This window comes from Lissotriton vulgaris, chromosome 1_2, assembly GCF_964263255.1.
Source record: "Lissotriton vulgaris chromosome 1_2, aLisVul1.2, whole genome shotgun sequence".
Classification (NCBI taxonomy): Eukaryota; Metazoa; Chordata; class Amphibia; order Caudata; family Salamandridae; genus Lissotriton; species Lissotriton vulgaris.
This window is the reverse complement of record NC_141686.1, coordinates 43,761,892-43,780,474: the sequence shown is the minus strand read 5'-3', so window position 1 is coordinate 43,780,474 and position 18,583 is coordinate 43,761,892. Positions and strand designations below refer to the sequence as shown.

The 18,583-nt window shown below is 48.3% G+C and overlaps 1 protein-coding gene across 2 annotated transcripts in view; it reads right to left on the bottom strand.

Moving 5' to 3' along the window:
- The window catches only part of IPO8 (importin 8), a 672,931-nt gene that overhangs the window by 80,861 nt on the left and 573,487 nt on the right, over nt 1-18,583 (bottom strand). For both annotated transcript variants that reach the window (XM_086952791.1, XM_086952792.1), the window contains one exon: nt 17,020-17,226. In XM_086952791.1, coding sequence (XP_086808917.1) covers nt 17,020-17,226 — 207 coding nt within the window. The remainder of the gene's footprint in view (nt 1-17,019; nt 17,227-18,583) is intronic.

The following is an 18,583-nucleotide window of genomic DNA, read 5'->3' as shown; positions in this document are numbered from 1 at the left end:
CTCTTTAAAGCATGAACCTGCCCAGAATGCACACTGCATTCAAGGATCGTACGGATAAATAAGCTTAAGAGTACATTCTCTTTCCAAAGGCATTAATTCTTCCACTCTATCCAGAGGATTTGTAGAAAAGGTATTAAGAGTGACTTTTCAAGGCAACAGACTTTTGGCTTGGATGGACAAGCGGGAGACCTTAAGGATATGGGTTCCGGAGATATTAGATGACACAGGATTGAGACATATAACGGGGCATCTTAGGGGTGGCTGGGGGTGCGCTCTAGTCGCGCCGGCCTCCCACCCTCCTCACACCCTATATAATGTGCATCATGGCCAGACGGCGCAGCGGGCTGGCGCAGCGGGCGCGCGCCGAAGCTGCGCCTAAGCCAAGCCCGTCTGCACCCGTCCACGGCCTAGGGCCACATCCCCTGGTCCTGATGGCCGAATCACGTGGAGCAGGAATGATTTAGTAAGTCTGTCCTCTAATACATGCACACTCGGCCATCATAGCATAAGAGTTGGGGAGGATGAAGGGTGCAGACACTGCCAATTTCGTTTCTGCACATTGACAGCAGATTCCAGGGCCAGTTGCTTCTCTCTGTCCTGTGGTCTGCTCAATGTGAGGTCGCTTCGTCGCCACAAGCATGACATACACGATCTTCTTGCGGATAAACAACCTGATCTGCTGTTTATCACAGAAACGTGGTTGGATGCCAATTCTGACCCCGACATCATTCAGGCACTACCAGATGATTACCAGATGGTGAGACTGGATAGACCTGAAGGCAGAGGGGGAGGAATTGCGATTGGGTTCAAACAGCAACTTTCCTGTCAATTGGAACCAGTCCATCTGGCGGGAAGTGAGGCTGGTGTTTTCACCATAAAAATTGATGGGAGCACAACTGTGAAGGGCTTCTTAATCTATCGCCCACCGGGACCTATGGCTAGGTTTAAAGGCAACCTTTTAGAGTGCGTCACAGAAACAGCGATAAGGAGAGAGAAGTTTCTGTTACTTGGAGACTTAAACACGCACCTAGAAGATTTGTCCGACAAAGGAGCAATGGAGTTCCGTCTAGAACTTCAGACCCTATAGTTAGAGCTAAAGGGGCAGCTTCCTACACACCAACATGGACACTTGTTAGATCCAATATTCGCCAACTGGGAGGAAGTCTTGGTTGCTTCCCCGGTGCCCCTGCCCTGGACCGATCATTTCCCTGTACCATTTTCAATCTTCCTTCCTAAACATAAAGCCACAGACCCCACCCCCCTCAACTACCCCAGGCGTAAATGGGCTAGGTTCTCCCTGCCAGAGTTTAATAAGGCTCTCACCGCAGAGGGGCCCCCGGGAGGTGGCAATGCGGATACGGCAAACAAACTGCTCAATGACCGTATCACGGCTGCCCTGAATTGCACAGCCCCATTAGGCCGGTCAAAGGAGGGGGCCCGGAGACAAAGAACTGCACCTTGGTTCAACGAGGCGTTGCACTGTGCCAAGAGGGACTGTAAACGTGCAGAAAGACAGTGGAGAGTGGCCTACGATAACCAATTGAAAGAGAGATATCTCGTCAATAGACGGATTTATCACAATAAGATCCGGATAGAGAAAGCCGCATATTATGCTGACAAAATCCTGGGTGCAGAGAACTCAGCTAGGGAACTGTTCAGCGTATACAAATCAGTGTCCATCCCTAAAACCTCGACAGGAGGTGAAGAGTACTCGGTAGCCACCTGCAATCGTATTGCTAACTATTTTGGGGATAAAGTGTCCAAGATCTACTCTGCCTTCCCTGTCCCACCCTCAGTCGCGGAAGTATCAGCAGTACCAGCAGGAGAGGAAGCTGGACAAAACCTGCTTCTCAACTTTATTACCTCCTCATCAGAAGATCTAATTAAAATATGCAGATCAGTGAAGCCAGGTTCCCCTCGGGACCCAGCCTCTCCTAAGCGGTTGGGGGACAGCCTGATGACACTCGAACCCTACATCAGGCATCTGCTGGATGTCTCCTTCCGGTCCAGCTCTGTGCCAGAGGACTGGAAACAGGCTGTGGTGCTCCCACTCCACAAGAAGCCCAACATAAGCCCTGAGAAGCTGGACAATTTGCGTCCCATTTCCCTGCTACCTTATTTTTCCAAAGTGGCGGAAAAGTTGGCCAATATGCAGTTAATGCACTTTGTGGAGAAGACCAATCTTCTTCATCCCACCCAATTTGGGTTTCGGCCACGTCACTCCACGGAGTCAGCTCTCCTTATGGCAACTGAAACCATCAGGCAGGGTGCAGACGAGGGTCAAACTATGGCCTTGATACTTCTGGATCTCAGCGCTGCGTTCAACACTGTGGCACACTCCATCTTGCTACAGTGTTTGAGCAAAGGAGGGGTGAGAGGCGCAGCGCTGAAATGGATCCAATCATTCCTATCTGGCCGAGGCTTTCAAGTCAGGCAGGGTGACTTCTATTCGGAGCGTGTAGCTTTGGACCAGGGGGTGCCGCAGGGCTCATCCCTGAGTCCAACTCTCTTCAATCTCTACGTTGCTCCGGTAGCCACTATAGTGGAGAGTCACGGCCTGCGCATGGTGTCTTATGCCGACGACACACAGCTGGTCATCTCCCGGTCACGTGCGCCCAGTCTCGCGGCGGACATCTTCAGATCGTGCATGCAAGATCTTGCAGTCTGGATGTCCGCCAACTGCCTCAAGCTCAACGGAGGCAAGACTGAGGTGCTGGTCGTAGGGGGTGGCCAGGCAGAGTGGACGTCGGCATGGTGGCCGCCATGCCTGGGACCAACACCTACCCCCTGCCAGGAGGCGAGGAATTTGGGCATCTGGTTCGATTCCAACCTGACCTTTGGCCCCCAGATCAATCGGGTGGTTGGATCCTGCTTCGGGACTCTCAAGAGCCTTAGGAAGGTGCTGAAATTTCTACCCATCAAAGCACGCCAAACGCTAGTGCATGCACTAGTCACATCTAAGATGGACTATGGCAACCTTCTCTATTTAGGGACCTTAGAGAAGAATCTGAGCCGCCTGCAGGTCTTGCAGAACGCTGCTGCCCGATTGGTGCTCAGACTACCCAGAAGGGCTGCCTCTAAAGCGGCTCTTCAGACCCTGCACTGGCTCCCGGTAAAAAGCAGGGTGGAATTTAAAGCACTCTGCACTTGCCATGGAATCGTCAATGGTAGGGCACCCCTTCCATTGCAGGGACTGCTGACACAATACGAGCCTTCCCGTTCCCTTAGATCTTCCGGCTCGGGGCGTCTGTCCATGCCCAAGGTGTCTAAAGCAAGGATGGGCGGAAGATCTTTCAGGCATCTGGCTGCGTTAAGCTGGAATAAACTTCCTGCGGCGTTGCGTCTTGAGCCATCCGAACCAATCTTTAGAGCCAAGTTAAAAACAATACTATTCACCCGGTAACAGGTTCTGCCCCCCTGTAGTTTCCCTGCAAGCACTCGCTCCACAGCGCGGGGACACGCCGCTGTGCGTCACCAAGCGCTTTACAAAACCCCCTATTATTATTATTATTATTATTTGCATCCTATTACAAAAATCTATATACATCTACGTCCGGGTATGCGGAGTTAGATTGCATAGAATTCCTCAAGGATGTCAGGCTTCATGGTTTGATGATTGAGGAAAGAGATGGGTTGGAAGGCGACTTGACAGTAGAAGAGATTAGCACGGCAGCTCGGACCTTGCAGTCTGGGAAGGCGGCAGGACCTAACAGACTCCCACCAGAACTATTTAAATCTTCATTGGACAAGGTTGCCCGCATCTTCTCTCGAAGTTACAGGAGTCGTGTCAGACTGGGATTCTGCCCAAAGACCAGCGTTTGGTGCTGATTACAGTCATACTCAAGGAGGGAAAGCCCCTGATGAACTGTGGATTGTTTAGGCCCATTTCCCTCTTGAACTGTGAGGTTAAAGTACAGGAGAAGATACTCAACACATGCTTACGGATAGTAATCAGCTCTTTGGTGCACCCAGACCAGTCGGGCTTCAATCCCTGCAGAAATACCAGGCTCCACCTACGTAGGTTGTACAGGGTCCTGCATGTCACTGCTTTGGATCCTTCTCCACTCCTATCCTTAGATGCCAAAATGGTGTTTGACAGTGTAGAATGGAACTACCTGTGGGCAGTCCTGGCACGTATGGTGATTGGACCGACTTTCATTGGATGGATAAAACTGCTTTTTGAGCAGCTGTTGGCAAGGGTAAGAGCTAACGCTGCGGTATCCTGTGAGTCCAATATGCAAAAGGGAACAAGGCAGGGCTATCCACTTCCCCCATATATTGTTCGCTGTGGCACTGGAGCCGTTGGTGGCCTGGGTTTGTCAGGACATGTTGGTTTGGGGAATCTCAATCAGGAATGAGTGGGACGAACAAATCTCCCTGCATTCTGATGAGATTCTTTTATACGTACAGAGTCCAAGGCAGTCTGTTGATAGAATCCTGCAAATCTTTTGTATATTCGAGGACTATTCGGGCTATTGAATTAACTGGGACAAATCCCTACTGTTTCCATTGGTGGGGGATTCCTAAACTGACATTGCGGTGTGAGGTCCCTATGGAATTGGAGGGGTTTAGATACTTGGGGCTCAATATAATGAGGGACTCCAAAAAGTTCTATGAGGGGAACCTGTTGCCACAAGTGGAGAGGTTTACAAGACATGCAAGGAAATGGAAGACTCTACCCTTAGCGCTAAAGGGCCAAGCTGCCCTATTTAAAATGATGACGCTTCCTTGCTTACTCTATGTCCTGTAGAATTCCCCCTATCCGATCCCATCATCGTTCTTTGGAACGGTGGAGGCGGATTTGCGCTCCCTTCTATGTGTGGCATGAATAGTCTTGCATAAACTACAAAAGAGCGTCTATGATGGAGGAATGGCAATACCAGACGTAAGGTACTATTACTGGGCCGCCCAGCTGATCACGGTGAATGAGTGGATGTTCAGAGACAGGACTGAACCAGCCTATAGAGTGGACAGAGCTTGTATGGGTGCAAGGTGTTGTGTACAATCACTTTATGGTAAAAAAGTGAATAAAGAACTGCTGATACATACACAAACGGTAATTAAAGCATGGCGTGAGGCATCGTAAAACATTGGATTGGGGAGGGAAACTAACAGAGATGACACCCTTGTGGGCATGTGCACAACTAAAGAAAGTGGGTAGACTGCAGGGCTTTGAAAAATGTGAACTGCTGGGGATTTAAAAACTAGGCGATGTCTGGAGAAATAAAACATTCATAAAGTTTGAAAATCTACAGCAAGAGTACGAACTAGGACCAGGGGAGTGGTTAAGAAATCTGCAGCTGCGCAATGCCATCAGGGAACATATCTGTGAGGGGGAAGAATTGGTTGAGGCCTCTCCCTTGGATGATTGATTCTTAAGAGATCCCTTGGAGAGGAAGGCGAAACCATTAGTGTACAAAAAACTGGAAAACAATACACCGGACCCCCTGGGTTCATTGAGAGCGATTGGACAGGAGATGTTGACACGATAGAAGATGAGGATAGGATGGAGGCCTTACAGGACCGAAAAAGGTAACAATTCCCTCCTGTTTCCGTCTCATTCAATTAAAGGTCTTCCACGGCACATACTGCTCCAGAAAGTTAATACACCGTTGGGTAGGGCAGAGTCATCACAGTGCCAAAGGGGCTGTAACCAGGAAGGAACATTTTACCACTTAATATTGGAATGCCCACAGACACAGATATACTGAGATAAAATTGGAAGAAATAGGACTCTGGTGGTGGGGTGAAGGGCCCCCTGGAGCCGAAATAGTACCTATTGAAGATCCCTGGGGAAGAGAATTAGCCAGCATATACTAGAGTCTGGCTGGCATTGGCTACGGTGGTGGCCAAACTCCTGGGGAGCACAGGCTTTACCAAGGGTTGAGGACTGGGAGACAGATTTTAACTGGTACTGGTTGGCAGAAAGAACTATCTATTATAACAGAAGCTGTTCAAAGAAATGGGAAAAGATCTGGGGGTGTAGGCAAACCTATAGGGGATTGTAACAAGGACTTGAAACACATGGGGAGGATAGAGTATTACTGGTTGGGAAATGCTCTCATAGAAGGAAAGAAATTGTAAACCACTTGGTCGGATTATATGTAAATTGACAACATTGTTGATGTACTGCTATTTTGTTGTTTGCAATAAAAATATATATATTTTTTTTTAAAGAGTGACTTTTCTTACGGATGCCTGTACCACCACATTTTGAGGCATAGGATGCTTTGTTAAAAATAGAAGTTATTTACCTTGGGTAATGCTCTTACTGGCGGATACTCTCATTGCAGATTCATCATCTTTTGAATTTCCCCAGGTGCCAGACTGGATCCGGCAAACTTAAAAGCATTGTCCTGCATATAAGCTCTCGATTGCACTGATCTCAGTTTCTTTAATGAAGACTCCTACTCCCTCAGACACGGAGTCCATCAACAAACTGAAAGCTTCAGTCTGCAAAATCCTTTACTGGGATGTTTTTAGATGGAATAGACTATACCACAGAACAGACTGGTAGGAGGGCAGTGAGAAATCTGCAGTTAGAGGATCCCCAGAAAGAGCATTACTGAAGGTAACGCGTTCTTCTGACGGATACATCTAACCGCAGATTCCTCATCTCAGATACCAATCAATCAATCAATCAATCAGTGACACTTATAAAGCGCGCTACATACCCGTGGGGTCTCAAGGCGCTGGGGGGGGGGGAGCCGCTACTGCTCGAACAGCCAGGTCTTCAGCTTCTTCCTGAAGGAGAGGTGGTCTTGGGTCAGGCGCAGGTCGGTCGGGAGGGAGTTCCAGGTCTTGGCGGCCAGGTGGGAGAAGGACCTTCCTCCTGTAGTCGCTCTTCGGATGCGGGGGACGGCGGCGAGGGCGTGGTTGGCTGATCGGAGGTGGCGTTTGGGAGCGTAGAAGTTGACTCGGCTGTTGAGGTAGCTCGGGCCTTGGTCGTGTAGGGCTTTGTGTGCGTGGGTGAGGAGGCGGAAGGTGATTCTTTTGTTGACGGGGAGCCAGTGAAGGTCTCGCAGATGTCCGGAGATGTGGCTGGTTCGTGGGATGTCGAGGATGAGTCTGGCTGAGGCGTTCTGGATCCGCTGGAGTCTCTTCTGGAGCTTGGCGGTGGTCCCGGCGTAGAGGGCGTTGCCGTAGTCCAGTCGGCTGGTGACGAGGGCCTGGGTGACGGTCTTCCTGGTCTCGGTGGGGATCCACCAGAAGATCTTCCGTAGCATGCGTAGGATGTTGAAGCATGCCGAGGAGACGTTGTTGACTTGCCTGGTCATGGAGAGGGAGGAGTCCAGGATGAAGCCCAGGTTGCGTGCATGGTCTGTCGGTTTGGGTGCGGTGCCCAGGGCGGGAGGCCACCAGGAGTCGTCCCAGGCGGAGGGAGAGGAGCCCAGGATGAGGACCTCCGTCTTGTCCGAGTTCAGTTTCAGGCGGCTGGTCGTCATCCACTCGGCTACCTCTTTCATCCCTTCGTGCAGGTTGGCTCTGGCGGCGGCGGGGTCGTTGGTCAGGGAGAGGATCAGCTGGGTGTCGTCGGCGTAGGAGATTATGCTGAGGTTGTGTTTGCGTACGATGGCCGCGAGGGGGCTCATGTAGACGTTGAAGAGGGTGGGGCTCAGAGATGATCCTTGGGGGACGCCGCAGATGACTTCGGTGGCCTCTGACTTGTACGGTGGTAGGCGGACTCTCTGTGTTCTCCCGTCGAGGAAGGAGGTGATCCACTCCAGCGCCTTGTCCTGGATTCCGACGTTGCTGAGGCGCCGTACTAGGGTGCGGTGGCAGACCGTGTCGAATGCCGCGGAGAGGTCTAGGAGGATGAGGGCCGCTGTTTCTCCATTGTCCATCAGGGCTCGGATGTCGTCGGTGGCGGCGATGAGGGCGGTCTCGGTGCTGTGGTTGGCTCGGAAGCCGGACTGTGAGGGGTCGAGGGATCCATTCGTCTCGAGGAAAGCGGCCATCTGCTTGTTGACGGTCTTCTCGATGACTTTGGCTGGAAACGGGAGGAGCGAGATGGGGCGGTAATTCTTGAGGTCGGTGGGGTCCGCTGTTGGTTTCTTGAGTAGGGCGCTGAGTTCGGCGTGTTTCCAGCTCTCGGGGAAGATGGTGGTGTCGAGGGATGTGTTGATGATGTCTCGCAGGTGGGGTGCGATGACAGCGTCGGCTTTGTTGAAGACGTGGTGAGGGCAGGGGTCGGTCGGTGATCCGGAGTGGATGGAGTTCATCGTGCGGATGGTGTCTTCGGTGCTGATCGGGGTCCAGGCGCGGAGGGTGGTGGTGGGGGGTGGTTGTTCGGTCATGGTGTGCGTTGGTTGGTTGTTGAAGCTGTTGTGTATGTCCGCGATCTTGTTGTGGAAGTATGAAGCCAGGGAGTTGCAGAGGTCTTGCGATGGGGTGATGTCGTTGTTTCCTGCGCTGGGGTTGGAAAGCTCTTTGACGATGTTGAAGAGTTCCTTGCAGTTGTGTGCGTTGTTGTCCAACCGGTCCTTGAATGCTGTTTTCTTGGCGGCGCGGATCAGCTGGTGGTGTTTCCGGGTGGCAAGTTTGAAGGAGGTCCTGTTGTCCGGTGTCGGTTCCCTTCTCCAGACTTTCTCGAGGGCTCGGCAGTTCTTCTTGGAGCTCTTGAGTTCGTCGGTGAACCATGGGGCTTTCTTGCTGCCGGGTCTGCTGGGCGGGGTCCTCAGTGGGGCGAGTTCGTCCGCGCAGTTGCTGATCCACTTCGTGAGGTTGTCGGCGGCCTGGCTGGGGTTCGCTGAGCTGGCAGGAGGGTGCTGGCTCAGGGAGGTGGCGAGCTGGTCTGCTGTGATCTTGTTCCAGCTTCTGCGGGCGGTCTGTTGCTGGTGGTGGTGGGTCGTTGTTTTCTTGAAGGTGAAGTGGACGCAGCTGTGGTCCGTCCATTGAAGCTCTGTGGTGTGGCTGAAGTTGATGTCCTTGCTGGATGAGAAGACAGCGTCGAGTGTGTGTCCGGCGAGGTGGGTGGGGGTGGACACCAGTTGCTTGAGTCCCAGGTTGGTGAGGTTGTCGAGCAGGGTGCTGGTGTTGCGGTCGTTGTTGTTCTCCAGATGGAAGTTGAGGTCTCCCAGGAGGATGTAGTCAGCGGAGGGGAGGGCATGTGGGCTGACGAAGTCGGCGATGTCCTCGCTGAATTGTGTGCGTGGTCCAGGGGGTCGGTAGATCAGGGTGCCTCTGAGGGTGGTGTTCGGGTTGGTGTGGATCTGGAAATGCAGGTGTTCGGCGGTGGTCAGGGAGTTGTCGGTGCTGGTCGTGAGACGGATGGTGCTCCTGTGGATGATGGCGATGCCTCCTCCCATCTGGTTGGCGTTTCGGTCCCTCCGGACGATCTTGTAGCCCTCTGGGATGGCGATGGCGATGTCGGGAGCTGAAGAGGCGTTCATCCAGGTCTCCGTGAGGAAGGCAACGTCTGGAGCTGTGGTGTCGAGGAGGTTCCAGAGTTCGATGGCATGTCTGTGGATGGAGCGGGTGTTGAGCAGGATGCACTTGAGGTGGGTACTGCTGGTGTTCGGCTTGGTGGGTGCTGGTGCGAGGCAGGTCCGGATGCAGGTGAACTTGCAGGCGTGGCAGCTGAAGGGTCCGTGGGTACGTCGTGGAGAGGCTTGATGGCATTCTGGGAGTCGGCCGGTGTTGAGAGCGGTGAGGGTGGCGGCGGAGTACGTCAGGCGGGTCGGTCGGGGTCTTCGTGGGCCAGGGGTCCTGGCGCTGGTCGCGATCCGGTCGCGGACGGGCGTAGACGGGCTTACCTTTGGCGCGCCTTCGGCGCACAATCGGCGCGCCCGCTGCGCGTGACCGCTGCGCGTCCGCACGGTCGCCATTTAAGGCGAAGTGCGCGGGTGGGCGGAGCAGCTGGGAGGCGGGAGCGGGGAGGGAACAGAAGAGAAAAAGGGGCGGGGCCAATGTCGGTGGCGGGAAGCGAGAGCGGAGGGCGGCGAGGTAGGCGGCCAATCAGGAAGGAAACTGGACACGGCACAGGGGATACAAAGAAATTAACAGGCACAAATTTAGGGCAAAACAAATAAAAACGGCAAAATACGCGAGCAGACGGCAGAAACAGACAAGCACAAATTACGGGCAAAACGAGGAAAAACAGCAAAATACGTGAGCAGACGGCAGAAACAGACAAGCACAAATTTAGGGCAAAACAAGGAAAAACGGCAAAATACGCGAGCAGACGGCAGAAACAGACAAGCACAAATTTAGGGCAAAACAACTGGGAAACCAGAGGGGAGCGACCACGGCGTCAGCGAGGCAGAAGGCAGGCAGAGGGGAACACACGCAGCAGCTGGTGGCCGTGCGGCGCGGGGGTGTCCCACAAGTGGGTCAAAGTACTGCCTTGCAACGAGGTGGGTTTATGAAATAGCTCAGACTAAAAAAACAAAACAAGACAGAGCAGGCAAAATGCCCATCTCGAAAGACCTGACTGTTGTGGCATTTATGCTTTGTGAATGTCTGCACTGATATCCACATTTCTGCCTCACAAATACCCAGGACTGTCAAGTCAAGTCAAGTCAGGGACATTTGTATAGCGCACAAATCACATCCTAGGGGTCTCATGGCACTTGCAGCAGTCTCTGACAGAGGGAAATAGAGCAGTTAGTTTGCAAAAAGCCAGGTCTTTAACCTCTTACGGAAACAGCCGTGTTCAGGGGTGCTACGGAGATGAAAGGGCATTTTGTTCCATGAAGCAGAAGCCAAAACGAAAACTCGCGACCACCGTTTCTGGAGGTTCGTATTTTTAAAGGCGTCAGCAGAAGTTCGTTTCTGGATCGGAGTTCTCTTTGAGGCCGATACCATCTAAGTTTTTTGGACCAATACTTGGGGCCCTTTTCATTCATCTGTCTATGGGCCAGGCACAGTGTTTTGAAGAGGACTGGTACTCCTCGTGGTAATGCAGCATTAGCGGCCTATGGCCTGGTGCAGAGGGTCCTACGGCCTTCTAGAGGCTGCTTTTTAGCCAATGCATTACAGATCTTAATGCAGAGGACTATCCAATTGATACTGATTAAAAAGCTTGTGCCTTCTTGACTAATTTTGAGTGCAGGATGGGGTCAAGTCCCCCTTAGCAGTCTTGCATTTCTGGCACGTTTTTTACTTTGAGTTACTAGAAGTCATTGAGCAGGAAAAGGACTTAACACAACACCAGTCCCTTGAATAAGTTCTGAGCGGCTTACAACTTGGAGCAAGACCTAGGACTACACTGCGACCTCTTCTTATGTTAGACTATGTCGTTTTGTCTCCAAGATCGCCTTTTGGTGCACAAGGGCACATCATTTATTGCACTCTTCAAGTTATGACCAGAGTCCAATCATCAGAGACACAAGTGGTGCGCGTCTGTGATCGACATTTGCTTACTGCAGTCTCGGCAGGGCTTAAATACTGTCATCTTCAGGGGTGACATCTTCTCTAGCACACTATAAAAACAATTTAGGAAGATGTTGGAAGACTGACAAAGTGGAGCTCTGGATAAGCGTTGAAGGGCACGTAAAGAATGGAATTACTGTGCCTGCATCGTGGGAGATTATTTGTGGCTTCACTCGGTCACATCGGGACCATATAGAGTCAGTGCGGCGCAGTGGAGCAAGCTGAAAAATCTCTGTATCCAGTTGGTACATGAAGATATTCTAAAGGGGAGTAATCTATTATTACAAGTATCCCACAGACACTAAACTGCAAATTGTCGTGAAGACCTATCCACTTTGACAAGTCAGCAACTTAAACCTATCAGGAGTGGTTGGAAGGGGACCTGAGCAACTAAGCTAACCTTTGAGACAGGGTGAATTTATAGATATGGAAAGCACTGGGAAGGACACACAAGTTCCTCAAACGAGAATCTTACCACTCTTTAGGATGAAAGGAGAACTCATGAAAGATAAGGAGGCCCATACATTAAGAAAACCCTGATGGCCATTGGAGGCGCAGTGAACAAAACCCCACGGCGTAAAGTTCTAATTTATAGTTAAAACGATTTAAAGTGTAGACAGGGCAGGGGGAAAACATTGAGTGGGGCAACTCCTGGATCAGTTTCAGGACAGAATACAGAAAAGAACATTCCATGTGGAACTATCCACATATGCTATTAGGGTGGCATTCAGAGTATTACATAGACAGAAGGATCTTCCATAGGCAATTCAAAAAAGTTCACAGGATCTGCCAAAGAGACTTCACTACAAAGATGATGTACTTTCACCCTGGTTATGGGTTTGTTTGTGTCCAGAAATTTCTAAAAGGTTTTGGGATGGATTAGCAAGGTCAAGGATGCACATCTCCATCGATAATATTTCAAATTTTTTGGGATGGCAGCAGAAAATTAGGTATCCAAAAATTCGCTACAATGCTACATTAAATTTTGCTTGTGTCGTGATTACTGAGGCAATTCTTTCTCAAGTTCTTCTATTTGCATAGTTTAGCCCCATTAGGCTGTGCTGTGTTCATTCTACACGTATCCTTAGATTCTCTGATCTCTTTCATAGAAAGTGAGACGTTTCCAAGACATGTGTAAAAACCTTACTATCATGCCTCCCTACAGCCCAAGGTGAAATATTATCATCCCCCTTACCATCTATGCTGATCTTATTTTATTTCGTTTTTATATAGGTGCATATATTCAATTTGTGAATTGCAATGACACATTTATTGCTACGACTATTGTATTTTTGAATACTTTGGGGTCTTGAAGTGTTGCATTTCTTTTCATATTATGAAACAAAAATGAGCAATCCACTACTATAAAAAGTCAGGTCTCGAACCGTAGTCAGATAAGGACTACACACGAGAACTATCACACTAGAGATCAGACCAGTTTGCAGCACCACCAACTTCAGTCAGAGACGGCATTTGGGACAGCGAGAAGTGGCTTTAAGCCTGTCAATGTTGTTTTGCCAGCCCCGAACACACTGTGATAAGGAATAGCTGACTTGCCATGGTGTAACAAAAACACAGGTGCTGTGCGATCCATTTTGAGAAACTCATATATAGGCTTACTATTTAATGCTTTAGCTAAAATTAGCGTAGCGCTTCGAAATAGTTTAAGGGTGTTAGGATGCTGAGAACTCAATAACTATGTTAGAAATCTTCTTACTGCTTTCGCAAAGTGCGACGTGCTCAGTTGCACTCCTTTTTGAGGTGTGTGGTTATGATTCATATCATGTCAAAATACACGTCCCCTCTCTTATTGTTATTTTGAGTGTATTATTCATTTAAGAAAGAGGGTTTGAAGTTCCACTATGTTCCGGAAATGATCTTGTGTGACCCATCATTACCAGAAAACATTTTATGTGCAGCATTGTACACTTATAGCTACGCTCTGGGATTTTTGTATATTGCACTATATTCTATTTGCCTACTTTATTCTGATTTGTACTTATTCATTGGGCTGAGGGTCCCTACAGATTATCTTTAGTGGTCTGTGTTTTTTTTGATAATTGTTTCAGAATTTTACTTTTGAATCGCATTAGTGCTCACTAAAATGTTGTCGCCTGCACAGGGTAGCTCACCAGTTGTTTGCTCCGAAACCTCACGGGCCACATTCACCTAGTTTTTGTAAAGACGTGCCTGGATCAACCTTTGGCCCATTTTCGGTGCCATTTGCAAATGGGGATGTATGGATTCTCAGGAGACAACATACTCCGACTACAGGAAGGGTGCTGCTGCACCCCCCTCCTGTATTCAAGGGCTAAATCTGGGACATTATCCACAGCTCCAATCCTGATTTAATGTTTATTACAGAAACATGGCTTAATAACCACTTCATGGTGGAGCTGGCTCTGACAGTACCTAATGGTTATAATATTCCGATGCGTAACCGAGAAGGTAGGCAGGGGGCGTTGTTACAATTACATAGACTGCTATGAGTGTATGGTAAAAAATATATATCCCCTATCGACGATTGCGAGATGTTGCCATTTCAGCTCTACAGTAACACTTTGATTATTCTGGGGGGAGCAGATAAGGTGGCCTTAATTGCAGCCACCTTATCTGCAGTACTGTTCCCTTTGGTCTTAAAGTACAGACACTTGCTATTGATAGGTGATTTTAATTGTTACTTGGAGAAGGAGGATGACCTGCATAGCAGAAATATGGAGAACCAAATTCAAATGCTACAACTAACTCAGTGGACTAAGGGCACCACCCAGAGCAAGCCATACCCTGGACCTACTGTTCTCCTATCTTTACTCTATTTCAATTCTGTCTATTGACTATGTGTGTTGGTCTAACAACTTTTTACTAAACTTCAGTTTCATGGTACATATCAAGCCTCTCGTCAATCATATAACTCCTCTGGGGAGGACAAGGCCATGGGGGAGAGTTAATCTGGAGCTTTTTGCTGTTAACTTTTGGCAGAATTTTTCATGAGAAGATCGATAAGATCTACTCTACTTTGGAGACCCAACCCTCCCTAGCATAGTTTTTCCTGGAAGAAGTCAACCGTCACCCTGGAATGCTCATCCACTGGGGAGAATTTCAGGAACAACTCACACAAGAGATGGTGGAAAAAACCATGAAGGAGATGAAATCAGGTTTTCCATTAGACCCTTGTCCTCATTTTATGTTCTCCAGGTTAGCTCCTGTTTTAAGTCCCTACATCACCTGGCTGTTTAAGTCCTCCTTGGAAAATGCAGATTTCCCATCAAGTTGTAAATTTGCTCCTGTGGTGCCTCTATTAAAGAAGGTTGAAGTGGAAGCGGGCAAAACTACCACCCTATCTCTCTTTTTCCCTACATGGCAAAAGTGTTGGAAAGCCTAGTTAATGTCCAGCTATTACAGTTTTTGGAAGCAAATAATATTCTGGACATGTCCCAAATGGGCTTCAGAGCCAAACATTGTACAGAGTCTAACTTGCTGGCAGTGGTGGACAGAACCAGACCAGAGGAAGATCAGGGCAAGGCTGTTGCCCTGATCTTATTAGATCGGTTTGTTGCTTTTGATACTGTCTCACACTTCCTGTTAGTTCATAGGCTTCATGAAGCAGGCTTGTATTCTACCACACTACAAAGGTTTGGACCGCTCTTAACCAACAGATCTCATTCTGCTATTTGGCTCCGCTTACACTGACTCCCTTGCAGGCTAACTGTGGAGTGCCACTGGGGTAATCCCCAAGCCTGTGTCTGTTTAATGTCTATGTTGCCCCCCTGGCGAATATTGTCAAGTCTGTAGGCTTCAAGACATTTTCTTATGCGGATGATTCCCAGTTTATCATTTCCATTGACGAGAGACTTCCTCAAACTCAAGAAAATCTTTTGGGCTGCCTCTCTGACGTGGCTAGCTAGATGAGTTCACATTGTTTGAAGTTGAACGCAAAATAAACTGAAGATCTGTTGTTTGAAGTGGCAGACAAAGTTTGGATAATACCTGGTGGGCCGACCTCTCTGGATGTGGCACCACTACCTAGGAGAGCCACCAAGCATCTGGGAGTCGTATTAAGTGACTCCCTCTCTATGCAATACCAGGTAAACGGGTGTTCAGGAGGTGTTTTGGTCTCCTACACATTTTGAGAAAGCTAATCAGATGGATCCAGTTAGCCTGGCAATGGACAGTTACCCAGGTGCTTATTTTGAGCAGAGTGGACTCCGGCAATATCTTATATCAAGGGAAGGCTGATTACTTAGCCGCCGGCAACTCATACAAAATGAAGCAGCCTGACTGATCTGTAACAGTCCCAAATGGAGCTCAGCATCAGTCTGCCTCAATTGGCTGCAATGGCAGCCAGTGCGTAAAAGAGCCACTTTTAAACTACTCTGTTATATTCATAATTCACTTCATGAGTCAGGGCCAGTTATATTTGGTGGCAAAGGGGCTTTCTACAAACCCAGTAGAGTGGTGCGCTCGTCCCATCAAGCTGTGATTCGCACTGTGCGAATTAGGAAAGAAAGGTTGGGTGGCTGCTTGTTTGACCATCTGGTGGCACTTCACTGGAATTCCCTTCCCTAGGAAATGCGTCTTATGGAGGACTTCTTTGTGTTCCCGAAGGCACCTGAAAACCTGGCTGTTTCCACTTTAAGGGCACTTAATTGCAGAGTTTCCCTGTATCGGTTCTAGTGCCAGTATGTTCTTTTGGGGATGATGCGTGCCTTTTATGAATAAATCAAACAAATTAATAAATAAAATAAATATTGCTTGGTTGGTTGTGTATGGGCTGCAGTCCAAGTGGATTTTTAATTTGTATTGGTGCACTGACCATGTCCTAGCGCCAGTGGGTTAGAAATCGGACCCCTTGAGGCTGCGCTGAGGGGCAAGATCCTATCAGTAGCAGCTATAACATTGGTGGCTCTATTTTTGTACAATACAGACAGTTTTTGGGAAAACGCAATGGTTGCACAAGGCATGAAAAACAAGCACCAAGGAAACCCTGACATCAAAATTAGGGTACACTAACAGTTTCTAATGAATTTAGGACCTTGTTTCACACAGCAATGTAGCAGAAGTCAGGCGCCATTAAACACCCTTTTTGTAAATTAACTAGGTTGACAGGAAAGGGACATAGTAACATTACTTGAGCACATAGTAAATAAAACATGGGAGTGATTTGTTTTGGGAAAGCAATAAAGTGAATGTGATTCAGGGATGGGGCACCTCATGATGGTGGGGAAGGGTTTTGGGTAGAAATGGGGGAGGTGCTGGATATCTGGAGTTGGATGGATGCGACCAATCTCGACAATTTACTATTATCTCCACTTTCTTACTTTTATTCTCATGCTCTTTTTCTGCCAACGAAACCTCTTAGGTGTACAACTTCTAAACAGTTTATCTATCTGACTGAAGGCATCATCAGATAAATCTTACAAGCTGCCTCATAAGTGCTGGACCTCGATTTTACAGTCTAACAGGGTGAGGGTAATAACTGATATTATGGTCAGTTGCCATGACACACAGCAGGGCTGCTGCAATACAGGAAAAGATATATATTTGGATACATAGATTAGATGAACCTATTTCTGAATGCAAATTAAAATCAGATGAAACAAATATTTTTACCGGATTTTAATGAATTAATAATGAACTTCTGCTTACCTAAAAGGGCCTGTGTAAAAAACTGATACTCATCCACACTATTATCGCAGTCAAGTGGAGTGCTGAATCCTTCCAAAGCAGTTTCTTCCAAAGCCTCATCATCCCAATCATCATCATCATCATCTTCATCTTCTCCATCAGCACTCTGATTCTCCTGCATTGCCTGGGGCACTGGGTTTGTCTCATCTTCATCACTTGGTATCTCTTCTAGAAACATAATATGAAAAGACAGCCATTCATATCTTAAGACATGCTTTAACTTTTGCCACAGTTATTTTTGATGAAGCTTCATACATCACCTATTACACAAATTCATCCCATCCATCCTTCTCCTTATAATCTCACTATTTATATAGGCAAACATAAAATCGATCCATTATGCACATATTTTTATGCCACCTGCCAAATGAGCATTTATTAGAAACTGAATATGAACAAAAAAATACCACTCTGAACAGGACGGATCTACCTGCTGCTGACTAAATTAAATAGGAAGCAGCATTAAGATAAGCGGTTATAGCTTTATTTGAAAAGATTTCAGTTTATTATGTCCGTAAATAATATATGCACATTATTTAGATCAAACAGATCTATGTAAAAGAATATAAAAATGTATATGAAATACACTTAAAGCATTGTGTAAATTCAATTTCTGACTTAACAGATAAGTTATGTACCTGTGATAATGCCTTGTTTGGTAGAAACTCTATATCACCCCAGATTCCTCACTTTGTGAATATGCCCAGGTGCCAGACCTGGTCCGGAGTTTTAAATAGGAATTCCCTCATTGGTCGGTAAGTGGCGTTGTGTGGCTCAGCATCAGTGAAACTGCCATTCGTGAGCTCTTAGGCAACGATGGCAGTTTCTGACATGTAATGATCCCGCCAGGTGTTGTCGACCAAAGAAATGCCCTGAGCGTTCAGCCACTTCCAGAAACGTAGCGCCTCATGGCACAATACCCACAACCACACATCACCCTGTTTATTACAGTACCACATAGCGGTGGTATTGTCCATCATCACCTGCACGGTTCGTCCGTGATGGTCAGGAGGAATACTTTCAGTGAGAGCAAATCACTCGCAACTTCTTAAAACTGATGTAGAGACACGCCTCTGCTGTGCACCAGAGTCGTCTGATCTCCACCTCTCTCAGATGACCTCCCAATCCAACAACAATGCAGTTGTCATGATCATCAACTCTGGGTGGGGTTGGGAAAGCGGTCTACGGCAGGCCTACCTGCGGTGCAGCAGCCACCACTGTAGATGTGCCACTGAACTTTTTGATTCCACTGCAGAACGATGCAGGAGGCCAAGAGGCTCAGAAGCCTCATAGCCACTCTCAACGATACACAGGAAAAAGGATGAAACATCAAGATCATAGCCCGAATGCTCTGCACTTGTTGGGGCAGAGGACAACCTCGGAAGAACACTGTATCATGGATGGCCCAAATGAAGGGGAGCCATCTGGAGCACACATTGGTCACGTGTAATCTTCCTCCATCTGGGGAGGTGAAAAGTGAAGCAACCTCCTACCATGAGCTTTATCTGCTGCCAATGGTGACTTA